Below are 21,949 nucleotides of genomic sequence, written 5' to 3' on the forward strand. Positions count from 1 at the left end.
TCCCCATCTGAACAACATAAACAGGGAACGTGCGGCAAAAAGCCTTGGCGGTGCAAATTCCAAGCTTCCAGCCAAGGGCGAGAGAATCTGCTGCGAGACCAGTGGCAAGCAGGCGACAGAGAAGTGCAAACTTTCCAAGTGACCCCGCGCCCCTCCACGCCCTTCTCCCCCCACTGCAAAAGGGAGAGAGAAGGCGGAAGGAAAGACCCTGCTCCAGGAGAATAAAGAATGGGGAGGGGGGCGTTGAAGCAGAGGCTGGCCTCTAAGAGCTCGGCCTCGGTGGCGACCTTCTTCCCGAGCTGTGGGTCCCAGCGTCCTTGGAGGAAACCTAATGCTGAGCCCTCTCGGGTGGGGCGGGGCAGGAGATGGCGTGAGGCGCAGCGCAGGCGCAGTGCGCGCCTCCAGTGTCAAGCGTGACGGAAGCGCCGTTGCTATGGCTACAGTCGCTGAAGAAAAGACGCTGAGCTTGTCCTGGGCCTGGTGGGTGGCGGCGGCGAGGGTGGCGACCAGAACCCTCTTCCTGGGCGCAGTGGCGGCGGTCGTGTTTCGGCTAATGGATTACTTCCTTGTGGTAGGCTGAGACCAGGAGAAGCCAGGTAAGGTTGTGGGGCAGGCGCCTGAGGGATCCGCCTCCGCCCTCCCCGGGCTCCGCCTCCCTCCTTCTCTGGGCTCCGTCTCCGCCTCCTCCCCTGGGCTCCGCCTCTGCTCCCCCGGGCTCCGCCTCCGTTCTTCCCGGACTCCGCCTCCGCCCTCCGGGCTCCGCCTCCGCCTCTCTGGGCTCCGCCTCCGCCTCTCTGGGCTCAGCCTCAGCCCCTGGGCAGCAGTTCCAGTAGCCTCTGCGGGGCGTGAGGTGGGGTGGGGGAGCTTCGACATCCCAGTCTAATGAATGTACTGGGAAAGGTGACAGGAGCCTTGCACATTTCTAGGAACATTGTTTCAGAATGTATGTGCCGGCGTTCCAGAATGAAATGTTTCTTAAATCAAAGACAGCCAGCCAAACACTGCTGGCTTTCACATGATTTGATTGTTCTCTTTATTCTTCAGAATATTCCTATAAGGAACAGTTTGGCAAATACACTGCTGTTTATACTTTAATGGACTTGCAAACCAGGAGTATACAGGGTTCACACAGGGTTATTTTCTTATTTTTATTTCTTTGTGTTGTTATTTATAGATAAACGGGATGTAATAACAAGGTTACTGTAGAGCTGAGAAAGCTCTTTTATTTCAGGATAATTCCAGTTTTATACTTGCAAGGAATTTTAGCTACCAGCCCTGCAGCCCCTTGTCTCTGGAGGTGCTTAGGTTGTGTTTTGCTGATTGTTAGTCTTTGGAATCAGTTTTGTTTTTAATTTTGTTCAGTTTTTTATTTACATTTTTCTTCCCCCTACAACAATTTTATTTAGTTTAGTTTAGTTTTTGTTTGTTTGTTTGTTTTGTTTTTGAGACAAATTCTCTCTATAGAGCCCTGGCTGTCCTGGGATTCCCTATGTAGATGAGGCTGGCTTTGAACCTAGAGAGATCTCCCTTCCTCTGCCTCCCAAGTGCGGGGGTTAAAGACCATGCCCAGCTTCCCCCACAACAATTTTGAAACAATAACAAACTTGAAAAAAGTTCCAAGTATGGTACACAGTTAATTGCTGTTTTACTTTGGACATTTTGAGAGGAAGCTGCTGACCTTATGTCCTGTCACTCTGAGTGGTTTAGTGTCAGTTTTATACAAACAAGAACGTTGTCCTACATAATGACAGTGCAGTTATCAAAATAGGAAATTCACGCTGACATAGTATTCCATTTAATGTAGGTTTTATTGACTATGTTATTACTCACACAAATGTCGAAAAAAGCTGGTACATTTAAGTGTTGCATTGTTTCTTTATCTCCTAAGTCTCTTTCAGTATGGAACAGTTCCCTCATCTTTTTCATGATCTTGTCACTTTTGATAACTAAGTGTCAGATATATATTTTTAATTAAAATTTTATTTTAATATTAATTATAGTTTATTCACTTTGTATCCCAGTTGTATCCTCCTCCCTCCTCCCCTCCCAACCCCACCCTCCTTCTCTCATCTCCTCCTATGCCTCTGTCCAAGTCCATGAATAGGGGTGGTCCTCCTCCCCTTCCATGTGACCCTAGCATATCCGGTCTCATCCGAACTGGCTGCATTCTTCATTAATTTATTTATTTGTTCATTTTACATCCCACTCACAACCCCATTCCCTCCTCTCCTCCCAGTGCCACCCTCCAACCCACTTGCCCTATAACACCCCACCCCTAAACAACCTAACCTAGCACATCAAGTTACATCAGGATTAAGTACGTCCTCTTTCACTGAGGCAAGACAAGACAGCCCTGCTAGGAAAATGGGACCCAGAGGGAGGTGATAGAGTCCAAGTCAGAGACAGCCCCTGTTCTAGTTGTTAGGGGACCCACTCGAGGAAAAGCAGCCCATCAGTTTCATATGTGTAGAATGGAAGGACTAGTCCAGGAATGTTCTTTTGTTGGTGGTTCAGTTTCTGTGACGCCCCATGGTCCCAGGTGAGCCAGGTGAGCTGGCTATGTAGGTCTTCTTGTGGTATCCTACCCCTCCATCTCCCTCAATCCTTTCTCTAACTCGTCCACAAGACTCCCTAAGTTCTACCTAATGTTTGTTTGGCTGTTGGTCTCTGCAACCTTTTCCATTATCTGCTTGATGAAGCCTCTCAGATGACAGTTATGTTGGTCTCCTGTCTACAAGCATAGCAGAGTATCATTAATAGTATCAGAAGTTGGGTCTCTCCCATGGGTTGGGTCTCAAGTTGTGCCAGTCATTGGTTGGCCATTTCTTCAATCTCTGTGCAATCTTTTATCCCTGCATATCTTGTAGGTGGTCAAATTTGAGTGAGAGTTTTAAGAGTTGGTTGGTGTCCCCTCCCTCCTCTAGCTACAGGATGTGTCTACTTCAGTCTCAATATCTCTGCTGCTAGGAGTCTCATCCAGGGTCACCCCCATATCTTCCCAGGCACCTCCAAAATTCCAGGTATTCATCTTGTCTCAGAGATGCTTCAACACCAATTTCCCTTCTCTCCTAGCCCTCACCTTTATCTCCACATTTGAAACCCCTCCTGCTCCTCTCTTCACCCCCTCTTTTATCTACCTCCTTTCCTCCTCCTCTTCCCATGTCTGTGATGTCTATTTTATTTCCCCTCCATGCTATTTAGTTTATTTGGGTCTATAGGTTGTAGCATGCTTATCCTGTACAAAATGGCTAATATCCCAGATTAGTTATTTTTGTAAATTGTCTCTCAGCTCTCTTTGCTCTCATGGAACAATATATATATTTAGGCAAGGATATCACAACAGTGGCACACACTGTCTTGTCAGATGGTACATAATTTTACTTTGATTATTTGTAATCAGTATCTGCAAGGCTTTTCTGCTACAGAGTTAATACCCTACACCCTTATGAGTACCTTGACACTCTATGTGTTGGTTCTCATCAAAATGTTAATGCATTTGCCACACTTACATCAGTATGGATTCATGATTCATGTGTCTTCTGTAGTAGACTGTATTGTTGTTTGTTTCAGTCTGCTGGGGCTACTGTGACAAATGATTTATAAACAAAGGCATTAGTTTTCACAGTTGTCAACTCTGAAAAGTCTAAAGTTAAAATATGAGGTCTAGCTGGGGGCATGCTTTTCTACAGTCCTGTTCTCGCTTTAATCTCAGTGGCCTAAAGGACCACATGATTTTATAGGATCTCTTTAATAAGGTTATGAACCTATTTATAAGTACTTCACCTCTAAGACCTGAGTGCCTTCCAAAGATCTCATGCAGTTCTGTTACTTTAGGTCTTAGAACTTCAATATAGAAATTTTGGGAGGACATAAATATTCAGACCATTCATTTCGATATTTAAATTGTTTTGTCATAGGACCAAAGAGAGCTCATACATCTGGCTCCAGTGTCTTTTTTTAAGATTTTTTTTAATTATTTATACAATGTTCTGCCTGCATGTATGCCTGTAGGCCAGAAGAGGGTAGCAGATATAGATGGTTATGAGCCACCATGTGGTTGCTGGGAATTGAACTCAGGTTGAACTCATTGAACTCATTCTTTGAGAATCATTACTTTTTGACCTATGGTATTTCTGGCATACATGCACACCCATTTCTTCTCCTTTGTGGTGTTAAGCCTCTGACATGGGGCTGCTTACACAAAATGCCAAGTGTGGCCCTGTAATCAACTATTCCTCTAGGGATCCCTGCTTTCTCCCAGCAGAGGCTAATTTCTCATTGCTAGCATCATTATCACTGTTGGGTTATAAGTATTCCCAGATTCTCTTCATGTGGAGGTAGAGGATATATTTATCCATATTTTCACATATATGTATATTTCTGTCTCTGTACATTGAAAACTGTGAACTAATTCAGTACTTCTGATTTCAGCCCAGAAATCTAGCATTTGCATTTTTCATGTCTTCTCAAACAGTGAGAAATCAGGCTTTGCACACACATATCTTGTTTATTTTATTTTTTTGCTGTTGTTTATAATGACTCGTTTTCTCTCCCTACTGAGGCTATTTCTTCATTTCTTATCCTCCTTCCTCACTTCCATCCCTGTTGGATCTAAGAACCCATGTTAGGAAGCCACCACACAGGGTCTACAATACTTGCTTGTACAATGGTGCTTGTGTTTATGATGGTTTCTGTGGACATTCTTCTCATTCTGCTCATGCTCTGACCTCACATTTAGGCATCTTCACCCTCACTCCCTTTCCATCTTAATGCTCAAGGCCAGTTTGTTCCTTCAACTTTGACCCACAGTTTCTGATACAATGTGTTTGGCTTTGGCCATTCTCTGACCACATGAACAAAGGGAAGATTTCTTTCTTTCCTTTGGTTTTTTAAATGGAACTCAGACTGTTGCATACATTCTAATCTGAAGTGTGAAGTGTATACTTTTTACTGTTATATTTTTGTACGATTTTTGTGGTTTATTCAAGCATAAACTTTGTGTGAAAAATAGGGCAAACAGTTCAGTGGTTTTAAGCAATTATATAACTAGTACAATCACCACCACAACCAAGATATTGTACATTTTCTTCCCTATAGAAAGTACTCTTATGAAGTAGGCCATGGTGGTGCATGCCTGTAATCCCAACACTCAGGGAGGTATCTGCAGTCAAATCTTTGTGAGTTCGAGGCCAGGCTGGTCTACAAAGAGATCCCAGGATATGCAAGTCTAAACAGAGAGGTTCTGTCTTGAAAAACAAAACAAATGCCCTATAATGCTCTTTTGCAGTGTGTTTTGTCCTTGTTTTCTCCTGCTTACAGATCTGCTTTCTGTATGTATGATTTTGTTGTTTGTAGATTGGCATATAAATAGAATCAGACATTTAAAAATGTTTGGCTTATTTTCCACTTTGATTCATACCCTGAGATTAACCCATGTTGTACAATTTTACCCTTGCACTGCTCCCCTTTTCCTTCAGTGTTGATGATTGAATTCAGTGCCTCACCCATGTTAAGCATGTACACTACCACAGAGCTAAAATCATTGTTCTTTTTATTCCCATTCTGTTCCTTCCTTTCCTTTCCCTTAACTTCCTTTCTTTCCCTTTCTCTTCCCACCAGTCCCCTCCCTTACCTTCCCCTTCCTATTCCTTTTCCTTCACTTTGCTTTTCCATCTCATCCATTCTGCAATCCCTTCCCTTTCTTTCTTTTCTCTTCTTTTTCATTTCCCTTCCTTTTCCTTTCCCCTTCTGATCCCTTTCCTTTCCATTTCCCTTCCCTTCCCTTTCTCTTTCCTTCACTTCCCTTCCCTGTGTTCCCTTCCCTTTTCTTTCCCCTTTCCTTCCATTTCCCTTCTCTTCCCTTCCATTCCCCTTTCTTCTTCTTTCCCCTCCCTTTCCCATTTCTTACCTTTCCCTTCTCCTTTCATTTTCCTTCCCTTCCCTTTCCCTTCCTATTCCTTTTCCTTTCTATTCTCTTCTCTTTCCCATCCCTTCCATTTCCATCCCTCCCCTTCTCTTTCCCTTTCCTTTTCTTCCCTATCCCATCCCTTCCCTTTCCCTTCTCATTCCCATTTACTAGGTATGGTGTATGATTTCCACGTAGGACAGCAGGAGGTGAGCAATCAAAATTGTCAATCCCCTAGGTACTGGGAGAGTGTCGGTGCCTCGAGAAAATGCTTTAAGAGAGGGACGTTTCTTGTTCTTGAATATGAGAAGCTTCCTCTGAAAAGGTTCATCAAATCATTTTTATTTGATACAGTGTGTAAATATAATGTATTACTTTGCCATGTTCCACAACTTCCTTCTGGCTGAAAATATTTTATTCACCATGCAGAAAAACATTAATTCCTTTTATCACTACAGAATACCTGAACATTTTCCTGTGTACGTTGGTTCAAGTTCAACAAATAAACACCAAATAGTACCACGTTTCAATCAGCTGGCTGATTTTCTGTAACAAAACAAAACAAACACATACATCTTTCTTTCTTTTCTTCCTTCCTCCACCTCTTACTTTTTCTCTTTGCCCATGTTTGTACGCGTCCAGGACAGCAGCTGTGGCTAGAGCCTTATGAACTAAGTCCCCAGCACCATAACCACTAAGTACAGTGCACCTTATTTACTCAGGCCCAGCACTCTAAGCACTATCTATTCATTGCTCAGCATGAATATATGCTTTCAGGCCAGCAGAGGTGGCAGGATCCTTGTGTGCTAAGTTCCCAACAACCTAACCGCTAATGAAAGAGCACCTTACCTACTCAGCCCCCAGCACACTACACATTATTTATAGTGTTCTGCCTGCTTGTGCATCCACAAACCAGGAGAGGGGGCCAGAACACCCTATACAAGGTAGTGCACAACAAGACCCCCGAGGGTTAGGGGTGAGGTCGGGGTGCACCAATCTCCCACAGGGTGCTTGCAGGCTTGGTGGAAGCTCCTCTCTCCCGCCATCCCCATGCCTGCGGTTCTGCCCCAGGCAGGAGTTGCTCCAGGACTCCTAGCAGACAGACAAATGGACAGCGGGCGGTGGGTAGGAGGAGGGAGTTGGGGAACCCTGCAGCCACCCCGCGTGTGAGTGTGATGTGGAACTCTGTCAAACAGCTTGGGATAAGAAGGATGCTGACCTGGGAAAAACGGTCTGGATATTGGCTCACCATCACTGAAGTCCGCCACTTCTGGCTTTGATTCCTCACCGCCCTGCGAGAGCAGACTTAAGGGTGTGGAGGCTCCGGGGTCACCCTCCTTCCCCACCTCTCCACGTTCCGCCATCTCCCTGACCCCCACCACGGGGATGTAAACACAAAGCCTCTAGTCACAGATCGACCTTTATCCGTTCCTTTCCCACTTTGGAGCGCTCCTGGCTCAGGGAAGTACCAATGGTCCCAAGATGCATTGCGGCAGAGGCTCACCTGCCTGAGAACTACATACATACAGAGAAATTTATTTTATCAGTTCTTTTCATGTAGAGAGCCTTCACTAATACAGCTTTCTGTTTTCTTCATCTTCCTATCGAGGAAGACGTTTTACGTGATTTTGGAACTCCAAAATGCTATATTTTTCCTCCTTTTTTTTTTCCTCCAGGGTTGTCTCTTATCTTCCAGGAGAAAAAGTGGCTGCAGTTTACCTGACCCCAGCATGATGTTCCAGAACAAAAATCTCCTTGCATTTTCTAAAATCTCCCTTTAATTCTTAAAATTCTTGGCACCCTTCCACCTGTAGGACAGACAGTTAACTCTGCTACAGGTTGAGTAATGGTTTTGCAGCTATCGACCTTGATTCTGGAAGGTAGAAGGAAATTGCATCCTGAGTGCTGGAGGACAGAGAGTAGGCTAGGGGAGGACAGGCACAAATGATGATGAAATGCAAATCTTTGCAGATCTGAAAAAGGTTTGTTACTAAAAGGGAAGCGTGGGTTAGGAATCACTAAGCCTTGTCCCTTTAGTACACTCTAACCCTAAAGGAGGTGCTCTTGTCACTCAAGACTCACTTGCCAATCAGATGCTTCCATCTCTCTAGTCAGAGGAAGAGGTGGGTTCTCCCTGGTGCCAAGCTGCATGTTCGCTCTGTAGCTGAGTGTGGTCGAGTTGTTGGTGTGCTCTTGTATGAACGCTGCTGCTGTGTGTTTTGCGGGGATTTCAGACAACTTCCAAAGTCGCAAAATGGTGAGTGTGTAGCCTCTGCCCCCAACCTGGTGAATCAGGAGGCTGAACAGCAGGAGCAGCTGTGTAGGATCCTTCCTGAGGCTGTGTGTGAACGGGCAGTCAGAATCAGCCACAGGAGAGGTCCCTTTTCCTAGCCCTGAACACAGCGGGGCATCTGATATATCGACTATATTGGATTCGGATTGGGAACAGTGAAAATTCTTTTCTGAACAGAAGGTTAAAATGAGAGCTTTATTTTTCTGAGCTCAGGGAGGCGGCCAGTTCAGGATCTGAACGGTGCCCAGGGGTAAGCGTTATTGTATATTTAAAGGGCTAAATCCACAAGGAGAGGGACCCTTGGTGAGTGCTGGGGTCATCCAATCAGATTTTAACGTTGTGAGACAAAGAAGTTTCTGTTGGAGGCTGTGCTGATCCAGGCCGCTGGGCTCAAGGCCTTTATGTGTTTTCCAAGACATTCAGTCTGGAATCCAAGGCCCTTAATTTATATCTCTCGATATGTGGTCCGGAGCTCAAGTGACAAAGCAACAAAGAAGCGTGTCCTCTGTCCATAGTAATGCAGGGCTTTGTAAGCGATATATTTTGACAATTTAGTCACCTCGGTTAAGGTAACAGCAAGTTTTACCAGTTAACTGATAATTAGGAAAATGTTTCAAGGGGTTGGGTGGGAGATGGCGCTGCAAGCTTGGGAATGTGAAGTTAGTTTACTCTTGCTAGTAAAATGGAAGAGCAAAATGAATGAACTGCTTGGAGAAGACTGGGGCTCAGGAGGCTGCCTCCATATACACTTTGGGGCTGCATGTTCACAAAGTATTTGCAGCAGGGGCTTGAATGTAGAAATGTCTTTGGTAGGATGCAAACTCAGAGAGGCCAAGTTTCTAGTATCTTTTCCAAGTTCTGACCTTGCCATTTAACATTTAAGTATATGGTTTGTTTGGAGTTATTTTCATGGAGGTTGTAAATAACGTATGTGTCTCAAGTGCACATGGTATAATATAGTTAGATGGGTCAGATTTCACATCTTGTGCTGTAATAGATGTGGTAGGAAACAGGCATAAAATTACTATTTAACATTGTTTTGTTTATGAATATCAGGGGAATTGGGTTTGCCTGCAATCACTAGGGGGCCATGAGGGGCTGCAGCACCATAGACTACCTTTCTGGTGACCTCCATTTACAGAGAGATGTCTAGAGCATGTGGGCTATGTTTAAAAAAAAACAGGTCAGTAGTACCTAGAGGGTAATTTGAACACTTTGAGTTATTTTCATGGGAGTTGTGACATTTGCGTTTATTTAATTTTTATATGTATACAATCATAGTTAACATGGTTCTGCTTCACATTTTTTTTTCTTGGTTGGGTTTCCTTAGGTATATCGATGGATATTTGACTAGATTGTTTGGCTTATGTTCTTGGCATTTTTACTTTATTCTTTCACAAATATTGTGCACAATCTTCATTATTTTTGCTATACAGTCAGTACAGACATCATATTTTGTCTGTGTGTAACATCTCTTCTTAATCCTGCTGAGAATTCTGAGGGTTTTTTTTTTCACATGCTAAATTCAGTTGGCAGCATGGCATCATAAAATTGCTGGTTGCCACCATCCAAAAAAATACACCCTACACATATCTAGCTGATGGGGAGCTTTGTCTCCATGTTGGTCACCTAGCATTTGAAATTGTTCACTGTAACATGGACACAGTTGCCTGTTTATGAATCAATTTGCCCTAGCTGGGCTGCCTTCACTGGCCTTAGTGGAAGAAAATGCATTTAGTTTGTATGCAACTTGATGTGCTGAGAACTGGTATGTGGAGGCTTCCCTTTCCAGAGAAGAAGGGAAGGAGGAATTGGGAAGAGGGTGGGAAGGTGACACCAGGAGGAGAGATGGAGAGGAGATGCAACCAAGATATAAAGTGAAAAAAAGAAATAAACTAATGATAAAAAGGGCTGGTTTCTATGTAAGTGAGAGATTGTGTTGAGTGATGATTTCTACCCATTAAGGGTGGCAATATCCCTAAGCAAGTGGCCCTGTGCTGGATAAGAAAGCTAGCTGAGCATGAGACTATAAAGAAACAAGAGAGCAAGGCAAGAAACAATATTTGGCATATTTTTGCCTTACTTTTCTTGAAACTTGAGTTTCTGTCTTTGGCCTCCAAAATGATGGTCTGTGATCTGAGAGGACCAAACAAGTAATCCCACTGATAACCTGAGATGTTTATGGTTAAGGAATTCAATCACAGCAGTACAGTAGCAAGTTAAGAGGAAAAAAGGTATGCCAAAACTGACTTTGCTCCTGGACTGACCTGAGAATGTCTTCTTTGAGGAATGTGGAAAATATCAGGTCTTGAGAAGACAAAAGTTCAGAGCTTAACTGGCTCTTCCTGTATGGCCTGGAAGGTCATAATGTTGAGTGTAGTGCATACAGAAAAAGTGGATGTCATAGGATTTCAGTGGAAAATAAACTCCATGGAAAATTAAGCTAGAGTTCATTTGTGTGGTAATTTGTCCCTAGATCTCTCTTATTCTGCTCATGTTCTAAGAAATTAAGAAAGGAAGAATTAATAATTGGGGACTGATTCCTTCTAAGATCTTTGTTTTCAAATATGTCTTGGATGTTAGTAATTAGTCAAGGCTTCACTTGAAATCTTGATTCTCATGTGTCAGCCTTTTGAGTACAAGTCCAAGGATGGAAGATATACCCCCACTGTGTTCTGTTTTGTCAAAATATTTTAAAATTGTTAGTACTAAAATGCTTAAAAGAATACATACATACATATTCGTATGTATGTATTATTTGAAGTTATATGTTTCTTTATGTTCTCATTTGTTACTATATGGCAAATCATGCTGAAGTTCTGCCTTGTAAGAGAGATATCTACAGGTGCTAGACAATGTAAAAACAATGATATTTATTTCATAAAAGCATGTTATATGTGTGTAATGTGACTATGTGTTCTTAGGCCATGACAGATATGTGAAAACTTGATGACACTTTTGGGTGTTTATTTTGACCAGTCTTATATGCTGGTCAAGGCCATGTTGCCAGTATGTCTCTGGATTTTTTGAAAAGTGTAGTAATTTCTTTTCTTTTTTTCTTTTAATTGATTACAGTCTATTCACTTTGTATCCCAGTTGCAGCCCGCTCCCATGGCCCCTCCCAATCCTGCTGTCCCTCCCTCTGAGTGTATTAAATTAAATAAATATTTTATATTTTAATTTTAAATCCCCAGGGTGATCCTTCCTTCCTCTGTTCTTAGTCCACCATCACCCTTCTCTTTACCTTCTCTCTCTCCTCCCAGAAAAGGGAAGTCCTCCTTTCTTGTTTCATCCCTCCAAAATACATCAAGTCACATCAGGACTGAGCATATCCTCATCCACTGAGGCCAGGCAAAGCAGCCCCAACAGAGGGAGGTGACCTAAAACCAGGCAATACAGTTAATATTAGAAAATATCCCCCTCCAGTTGCCACTCAACCCACATGGACCAAGGCACCATAGTGCATATGAGTTCAAGAGGCCTAGGTCCAGACAATGTTTGCTCCTTAGCTGATATCTCATTTCCTGTAAGTTTCCCTTGGGTCTGGGTTACTTGTCTTTGTTGGTCTTCTTGTGACATCCTGTCCTGAACAGTTTCTTCCATCTTTTCCCCAGTATTTTCATAAGACCCTTGGAAGTCCACCCCATGCTTACTTGCAAGTTCCAGCATCTGTCTTCTTTGGCTGCTGGGTGGATCCTCTCAGATAACAGGCATGTGTAGGCTCTTTTCTACAAGCACAGCAAAAGAATATTTACAATTTCATTAGCCGGCTCTCTGGTGTAAACTGGGTCTCTGGTTGCCTCTATTATTGGTTCCATTTTTTCCACATCCTCACCAGCATGCGTTGTCACTTGAGTTTTTGATCTAAGTGGTGTATGATGGAATCTTAGAGTCATTTTGATTTCTACTTCTCTGATGGGTAAGGACTTTGATCATTTCTTTAAGTGCCTCTAAACCATTCAAGGTTCCTCTGTTGAAGTTGCAGTTTAGCTCTGAACCCCATTTTTAAATTGCATTTTTTGATTTGTTGGTATTTAATTTATTAAGTTCTTTGTATAGCTTAGATATTAGTTCTCTTTCTTATGTAGGGTTAGTGAAGATATTTTCCCAATCTGTTGCCTGCTTTTGTGTTCTATTGGTAGTGTCCTTTGACTTACAGATGCTTTTCAGTTTCTTGAGATCCCATTTATTAGTTGTTGATCTTAGAGCCTGTGCTGTTGTTTTTCTATTGTCTCCTGTGTTAGTGAGTTCCAGACTTTTCTACACCATGTCTTCTAAATAATTTAGAATCTATGGTTTTATGTTAAGGTCTTTGATCTACTTGGACTTCAGGGTAATACAAAGGGGGTCTATTTGCACTTTTCTACATGATATTTAGTTATACTACCACCATTTGTTGAAGATACTGTGTTTTTTTCCATTGTATGGGTTTGGCTTGTTTGTTGAAAATAAAGTTCCAGTAGGAGTGTGGGTTTATTTATATGTCTTTATTTCAATTGCATAGAATTGGTCTGCTATCAAGGGTGTTTTATTTTTCCATATGAAGTTAATGTTTTCTCTTTCAAGGTCTGGAAATAATTGTGTTGAAATGTTGGTAGGAAATGGGATTGAATTTGTAGATTGCATTTGTTAAGAATCCTGTTTTACTATGTTAATTCTGCTTTTCCATGATTTTGGGAGATCTTTCCATCTTCTGATATCTTCCTCAGTTTCTTTAAAGACCTGAAATTCTAGTCATAGAGGTCGTTCACTTGCTTGGTTAGAGTTACAACAAAATATTTTATATTCTTGGTGGCTACTGTTCAGGATGTTTCCCAAATTTTATTCTCAGCCCATTTTTTCTTTTGTATACAGAAGGGCTAATAATCTTTTTAATCAATTGTGTTCCAAGACACTTTATGGGAAGTGTATATCAACTGTAAGAATTCTCTGGAGGAATTTCTTGGGTCACTTATGTATACTATTAAATCCTCTGTGAATAGTGATACTTTGAATTCTTCCTTTCCAAGTATTTTAACAGGAAGGTGTGTTGGATTTTGTCAAAGGCTTTTTCTCCTGTAATGAACTGATCATGTGATTTTATTCTTTCAATTTGTTTATATGGTGGAATACATTGATGGATTATCATATGCAGAACCATTGCTGTATCCCTGAGATGAAGCCTGTTCATCGCGTATATCTTTGATGTATTCTTGTATTTGGTTTGTGTTTTTTTGGATATATCTGTGTCAATGTTTGTAAGTGAGATTGGTCTGAAATTCTTGTCCTTTGTTGAGTCCTTGTGTGGTTTAGGTATCAGGGTGACTTTGCCATCAGAATGAGTTTGGTAATGTTCCTTCTGTCTGTATTTTGTGAAAAATTTTGATGAGTATTGGTATTAACTCTTCTTTGAAAATCGGGTATGATTCTGTGCTAAAATCATCTTGCCCAGTGCCTGTGTGTGTGTGTGTGTGTGTGTGTGTGTGTGTGTTTGGCAGACTTCTAATGACTGTTCCCATTTTCTAAGGTGTTATTGTCACTGTTGTTTTATTTTATTAATTTTATTGTTTTTGTTTTTGAAGAATAAGTATCTCTCTGTTGTCTTATGTGTCCTGTAAGTAGGTATGTAAATCAAGCAAGCCTTAGACTTAGAGATCCAACTGAATCTTGATCTGGAGTGCTAGGGTTATATGTGGGCCCACATGCCTGTCTTTGTAGTGTTGTTTTGTTTTTTTAATATATTATTGCCTGATGGGCCTGAAATTTGTTATTTGTACATATCAAAACTATTCTGAATTGATTTTTACCCACATCTTGAATTTGAGATTTTGCAGAGCATATTATATTTCTCATTTGGCAACTTCAGGCTCCTTATCCCATGCTGCTTGGGCTTCTCATCTAGGGCCACTCCCATAAACTCCCAGAAGCCTCCCATGACCCAGAAACTCACCCACCCTGATTTCTATTTTCTCTCCTTGTTCCCTCATCATTCTACTCTCCCCATACCTGATACCCATCCCCATTACCCTATCCATTCCCTCTTCCACCCTATTCCTTCCCTCCATTTAATTCAGATACTTATCTTATTTTGTCTTCAGAGTGAGTTTCCTACATCCTCCCTTTCTGCTCCTTTCACTGGGTCTGTGGATTGTTCCATGATTATCCTGTACTTTATGATTAATTTCCACTTATAAGTGAGTAGGTACCATGTGGGTCTTTCTGGGTCTGGATTATCTCGCTTAGAAAAATCTTTCCTAGTTCCATCCATTCTCTTGCTGATTGCATAAAGTCTTTGCTATTAATAGCTAATTGGTATTCCATTGTGTAACTGTATCACATTTTCTTTATCCATTCTTCAGGAGAAGGATGTCTAGGTTGTTTCCAGTTTCTCTTTATTACAAATAAATCTGCTGTGAACATAGTTGAGCAAGTGTCCTTGTGGTATGGTACATCATCTTTTGAATATGTTCCCCTCAGTAGTATAGCTATTGAGGCATATAGGTATTGACATAGGTCTATTCTAATTTTTCTTTTGAGAAACATCTAGATGGATTTCCTAAGTGTTTGTTCAAGTTTTCATTCTCACCAGCACTGGAGGTGTGTTCTCCTTACTCCACATTCATCAACACCATATTCTGTCACTTGAGTTTCATGATCTGAGCCATTTGACAAGTGTAAAATTGAAATGAAGAATCCTTTGATTTGCATTTCCTTGATGATTATGGACACTGAATATTTCTTTAAGTGCTTCTCAGCCATTAGCACTTCCTCTGCTTAGAGTTCTCTGTTTAGCTTTATATGCCATTGTTTAATTGGGTTATTTGGTTCCATTGTGTCTAATTTGTTCATTTCTTTAAGGATATTATTCTTCAAGCAGCTGTAGGACTGGTGAAGGTCCTCTCCCAGTCTGTGTGCTGCCATTTGTCTTATTGATAGTATTGTTTGCCTTCTAGATGCTTTTCACTTTCATGTGTCCCTTTTGTTAATTGTTAATCTTAGTGTCTGAGCTGTCAGTGTATGATTCACACACGTGTCTCTGTACAAATTCTATATCAAGGCTATTCTCCACTCTCTCTTCTATTGTGTTTTATGTTACAGTTTTTGGACTTGAACTTTCTGCAGGGTGATAAATATAGCTGCATTTGCATTCTTCTGCATGCAGATATCAAGTTAGAGAAACACCAATTGTTCCATAAGCTTCTTTCCATTGTATCTTTTTGGCTTCTTCATCAAATATCAAATTTCTGTAGGAACATGTGTTTATTTCTCTGTCTTTAATTTGATTCCATTGATCAAACTGTCAGTTTCTATGCCAATACCATGCAATTTTTATTACAATTGTTTTGTATTATAGCTTGAAATTATGGAGTTTGATAACCTCAAAAGTTCTTTTATAGTACAAAATTGTTTTAGCTATATTGCATTTCTTTTTTCCTATGAAGTTAATGGTTGCTCTTTCAAAGTCTATAAATAATTCTGTTAGAATTTTGTTAGGAATTGCTTTGAATCTGTAGATTGCATTTGGTTATATGGCCATTTTTTTTTACAATAATAATTGTATGATCCATGAATTTGGGAGATCTTACTCTCTTCTGATACCGTCTTCAATTTACTTCTTCAGGAATTTGAAGTTCTAGTGATGCAGGGCTTCACTTGCTTGGTTAAAGATATACCAAAATATTTTATATTGTTTGGGGCTATTGTTCAGGATCTTGATTTTCTAATTTCATTCTAAGCCCATGTAATTTTTGTATATAGAAGGGCTACTGATTTTTTTAGTAAATTTTGTTCCGAGCTGCTTTGTGGAAAGTTTTTGTCAACTGTAGGTGTTCTCTTGTAGAATTTATTGATTTACTTATGTATGCTAGTATATCGTCATCGTATAGTGATACTTTGACTTCTTCCTTTCCAATTTCTATCTCATTGATCACGTTCCATTGTCTTATTGCTCTGTCTAGGAATTTGGTGGAATTGCTTTAACTTTCTTTCCATTTATTCAGATGCAGGCTATAGGCTTGCTGTGTTGCCTTTATTATGTTTAGGTTTAAATTCTGTGTCCCTGATCCCTGTAAATCTTTTAACATGAATGGGATGTTGGATTTTCTTCAAGGCCTTTTCACCATCTAATGAGATGATCGTGTTTTTTTCCCCTATCGGTTTGTTTATAAGATGGATTAAATTGATGGATTTTCATATGTTGAACAATCCCTGCATTGTTGTGCCCAATTTGAGAGACCCCAAAAGACCACTAGGAGTTGAGTCTGTTGCAAATAATATGAGGATCTTTATTCAAACTTAAGCTAGGGCCACCAATCTCCCATGATACAGCAGGTTAGAAAGTGAGGCCTCGAGTCTCACGAAGGCAAAATTTTTAAAGGGAAAAATAGTGAGCAGTGAATTCCAAACCTTGCAGTTACAGGGAAGGGAAAGTTTTGGGTGGGTGGGGAGGGTTCAGTGATTGAAATGTCCTTTAGGCAAATTGTTCCAAGCCACCTGGCCAAACTGACAGATATCTAAGATATCTGTATGACAACCTGCTGGGTGGAGTGGAGGACCTATTAACACATTCTGTGGCATTTATGATACCTGACAACGAGGACCCAGCATGAACACATTCTATGGCATTTATGATACCTGACACTGAGGACCCATCATTAACACATTTTGTGGCACTTATGACAACCTGCAGGGTGGAGAGCTATGTGGCCCTTTTCAGATCCCAAAGGTGGGGGTCAAGTCACTCCAAGGTCAGTCAACTTAAGACAGAGTCTGAGAAACAAAATGGAGCCACCCCTTCCATCCTCAGTTTCTTCAGCATCACTGAGATGAAGGCTACTTTCTCTTGGTGGGTGGCGTTATTGCTGTGCTTTTAGATTTGGTTTGTGAATATTATATTGAATATTTTTACATCACTTTCACAAAGGAGATTGGTCTGAAATGCTTTTTCTGTTGTGTCTTTATGCTATACAGTTATCAGGGTGACTTTGATCCAATGGAATGATTTTAGCAATTTTCCTTTTATTTGTATTTTGTGGAATAGTTTAAGGAGTATATGTACTAGCTTTTCTTTGAAATTGTGTTAGAATTCTGTGCCAAAACACTCTAGATCGGAACATTTTTATTTTGTTTGGGATACTTTTAATGACTGCTTCTTTTTCCTTAGGGTATATAGGCCTTGTTTTGTTTTATTTTATTTTGTTTTGTGGTGTTTGTTTGTTTGTTTAAATCAAAGTTCCTTTTAGTAGTCCTGTCTGTACTGTAAGTATGTGTGTAGACCAGGCAGGCCTCAACTTATAAATCCACTTTAAAATGTCTCTAGAGTGTTGGGATTAGTTGTGGTCCCACATGCCTGGCCTTTTTCTTTCATTGTAATGTTATTATGTGATAGGCCTGGAATGTAGGTATTATACGTGTCAAACATATGCTCTTTTATTGATCTTCATTATGACATTAATATTGCTTGAACTTTTAGAAATGTATGATTGCAGTACTTTTTATGCTTGTTCTGAAATTTTTTGAATGAATAAGACTATTTTGCACTCACACACACACACACATATATATATGAATATATATTCATATATATATATATATATATATATATATATATGAATAAGTACCTCATGTGTGCCTGTTCCTCACAGTAATCAGAAGATGGCCCAGAACTCATGAAATTGGAATAATGGATAGGTGTGAGCTCCTATGGGAGGGCTAAATCAAGGTAAGCCTTTAGGAGGCCCATAGGGAATGGCGAGTGAAGCTTCAGGAACTCAGTGCACATAATATTGATCTAGTAGGGACGCCTGGCTCACTAGTGAAATCTCAGAGGGATCCAAGGCTAAGATGATGATGCTTTTCCCTTCTTTATGGAAATCTCCTAAAGAACTTGCCACCCCACAACTCTCACATTTTCTGACAGTTGTACCAAACTATTTGATTATTACTGTTAATTGAAGCTAGCATGGAATGGTGTGATTAGGCTTTCAGTCATTTAAAGGCAGTTATATTAGATAATAAAGTTAGATTTGCATCTTTCATTCTTGTCTCTGGAGTTTGATTACAAGGTTTCTTTGTGGACTTTTGTCACCCATAACCCACCTACAGCATGGTTTCTGATCCCTACCTATGTAAGTACTGGCAATCAGGCCCAAATATTTGCAAGACCAACAAGACCTCTTCACTGCTGAGGCATCTCTTATGCCCTATGTTGCCTATTTTATTTATTTATTTAAATCTTGATTTTTTTTATATCAATTACAGTTTATTCACTTTGGATCCCAGCTGTAGCCCCCTCCTTCATTCTCTCCCAATCCCACCCTCACTCCCTCCTCTTCGCCCATTCCCCTCTCTAAGTCCACTGATAGGAAAGTGGATTTCTATCTGACCTTAGCTTATCAGGTCTCATCAGGACTGGCTGCATTGTTCTCCTCTGTAACCTGGCAAGGCTGCTCCCCCTGAGGGTGGTGTGGTTAAAGAGCCCAACACTGACTTCATCTCAGAGACAGTCCCTATTCCTCTTGGATATTAGGGAACCCACTTGGATACTGAGCTGCCATGGGCTATATCTGGGTAGAGGTTCTATGTTATATCCATGAATGGTACTTGGTTGGAGTATCCAGTCTCAGAAAAGACCCCTATGCCCAGATATTTTGGATCTGTTGCTCTCCTTGTGGAGCACGTGTCCTCTCCAGGTTCTATTATCTCCCCCCTCTTTCATAGCATTCCCTGCACTCTGCCCAAAATTTGGTTAAGAGTCTTTCAGAGGCCCTCTGTGATAGGCTCTGGTCCAGTTTCCTGTTTTCTCCTTCTTCCAATGTCCATCTAATTTGTCTTTCTGAGTGAGAATTGATCATCTTACACAGGGTCTTCCTTCTTGCTTAGCTTTAGTTATATGGGTTGTAGTATGTTTATCTTATATTTTATGCCTAGTATCCACTTATAAGTGAGCATATACTGTATGTGTCATTCTGCTTCTGGGATACTTCACTCAGGATGATCTTGTCTAGATCCCACAATTTGCCTGCAAATTTCAAATTTCCTTGTAATTGCGGAGTAGTATTCCATTGTGCAATTGTGCCATAATTTCTGTATCATTCTTCCATTGGGGGACATCTGGGTTTTTTCCAGGGTCTGGCTATTACAAATGAAGCTGCTATGAACATGGTTGAACAAATTTCCTTGTTGTGTACTTGAGCATATTTTGGTTATATGCCTAGGAGTGGTATAGCTGGATCTTGAGTTAGTGCTATTCCTAATTGTCTGAGAAAGTGCAGATTGATTTCCAAAGTGGTAATACATGTTTACATTCCCACCAGCAATACAGGATGGTTTACCTTTCTCCACATCCTCTCCAGCAGGTGTTGTCAGTACTGTCACCTGAGTTTTGATCTTACCTATTCTGATGTGTGTAAGGCGAAATCTCAGGGTCATTTAGATTTGCATCTTTCTGATGACTATGGCTGTTAAGCATTTCTTTAAGTGTTTCTATGCCATTCTATATTACTTTACAGAGAATTCTCTCTTTAGCTATATACCCCATTTTTAATTGGATTACTTGATTTGTTGCTTTTCCACCTCTTTAGTTCTTTATATATTCTGGATATTAGCCCTCTGTCAGATATAGAGGTGGTGAAGATCCTTTCCCAGTCTGAAGGCTGTCGTTTTGTTCTGATACCGTGTTCTTTGCTTTACAGAAGCTTTTCAGTTTCATAAGAGCCCATTTATTGATTGTTGATCTTAGAGCCTGTGCTGTTGGTGCTCTGTTCAGGAAGTACTCTCCTGTGCCAATGAGTTCTAGGCTCTTCCCCACTTTTTCTTCTAATCAATTTAGTGTGTCTGTTTTTATGTTGAATCATTGATCCACTTGGGCTTTAGTTTTGTGCAGGGTGATAAATATGGATTTATTTGCATTTTTTCTACATGTAGACATCCAGTTAGACTGCCACCATTTGTTGAAGATGTTGTCCTCTTTCCATTGTATTATTTTGGCTTCTTTATCAAAAATCAAGTATCTGTAGGTGTGTAGATTTATTTCTGCATCTTCCATTTGGTTCCATTGATCCACCATTCTATGTCAGTACCATGCAGTTTTTATTACTATTGCTCTGTCGTACAGCTGGAGAATCAGGTGTTTTATTGCTCTAGCTAGGACTTCAAGAAAACAGAGGATACAGATAACTTCACAACGAAAAAAAAGAAAACAAGCAACGAATCACAGTAACACCACCAACTCCACAATAAAAGGAACTAACATTTATTTATTTATTTCTAATAATTTAATTTAACTTCGTATGCATTGGTGTAAGGGTGTCAGATTGATTGAATTGGTGTTTCAGAGAGCTATGAGCTGTCATGTGGGTGCTAGTTATTGAACCTGGGTCCTCTGAAAGAACACACAGTGTTCCTAACCACTGAGCCATAGCTCCAGCTCCTTATGTTGCCTCTCAGTGATCAACATTTACATTGCTCATATTTTCATCTGTCTCTTTGTAATTGTTCAAACATATGTTTCATTTTAGAAATATTGAATGAATGTTACAGTTTAAAATGAGGCATTTCAGGTTTCTAGACATGTATACAAAACTGGAGAGAATGTATAAATCTTTGTAAAAACTTGAGAAAGATCTCTATCTTTTTTGTTTGATTGATTAAATTTTGCAGAATTTTCAGATTCTTATTATATACCCCTGACTGTCCTGGAACTTATTGCTTAGACCAGTCTAGCATGCAATTCTATGTGATACACCTGTGACAGTCTCTTGAGTGTTTCAGGAATAAAAGGCATGAGAAAATACACCCAGCTTACCTTTTGTTATTATAGTTAGGACTTGTTTATACCATGTCTCTGATGTAGGCTCATTACTGTTTATCATCACTTTATTCTCTCGCTTTCTTCATGTCTGTTTATTGGCATTTCTCCTGCAAGTCTACATCCTATTAAGGGATGAAGAAATTAGAGAGGTAAACCTCACTTTTCAGTTTCCTTCTAAAAGGAGTTGGTGAATATATCAGCACTTGCATGTCAGAAAATAAGTGGGAAAAAACAGAGTTATGTGACTATGTTGTACATGAAGTATACATTTCCAGTGTTGTCAGTTTAATGTTTTCTATTGTGCACTTGTGTCACTATTTTAAAATGCTTTGACATACAATCATGTGCATGTGAACTTTACTCGAGAAGAGTGGGCTTTGCTGGATTCTTCCCAGAGGAATCTCTACAAAGATGTGATGCTGGAGACTTACAGGAACCTCACTGCTATAGGTATGGCAGTGAATTTTCTTTGCTTATTAAAATATGGGGGAAACTCCTTATTCGTTATTGATGCACTTCTATAATTTCTCTTGACGATGAGGAAGAATGAGGTAAATGGTTCTTTGATTGACCATAGATCATGACCTGAATTTTGCCTTATTTTCAATAATAAATAATACATTTCCTGGTACTTTCTTAGGCAACAATTGGGAAGATCAGAATATTGAAGACCATTGTCAAAGTTCTAGAAGATACGCAAGGTAACTTTCATGTGTAAACTGATTTGGATATGGTTTTGAGAAAATTTTAATATGTCCTAGAAGTTTGAAAGAAAAAGAACAGTGTAAATGAACTGCTTTAAATGTATATATTGATGATTACTATCTTGTTACCAAACTAAGTACATTCATGTTAGGTATTTGATGTGTGTTTGCAAGGCACCCCTCTAAGAAAGAACATAAGGAAACTATACCTTACCCAAGATCCATTTAAATCATACCCGCATTAGAGCTACGCAGTA

General features: G+C 40.3%; 1 protein-coding gene across 1 annotated transcript; it reads left to right on the forward strand.

The window, feature by feature from the left end:
* The first annotated feature begins 433 nt into the window (after positions 1-433).
* Positions 434-21,693, forward strand: LOC132651396 (zinc finger protein 431-like). The gene is made up of 3 exons (XM_060376609.1): positions 434-571; positions 21,312-21,438; positions 21,629-21,693. The coding sequence occupies exons 1-3, from the start codon at positions 434-436 to the stop codon at positions 21,691-21,693; spliced, it is 330 nt and encodes a 109-aa protein (XP_060232592.1).
* The last annotated feature ends 256 nt before the right edge of the window (positions 21,694-21,949 follow it).

The sequence above is a fragment of the Meriones unguiculatus genome, assembly GCF_030254825.1.
Source record: "Meriones unguiculatus strain TT.TT164.6M chromosome 13 unlocalized genomic scaffold, Bangor_MerUng_6.1 Chr13_unordered_Scaffold_67, whole genome shotgun sequence".
In the NCBI taxonomy this organism is placed as follows: domain Eukaryota; kingdom Metazoa; phylum Chordata; class Mammalia; order Rodentia; family Muridae; genus Meriones; species Meriones unguiculatus.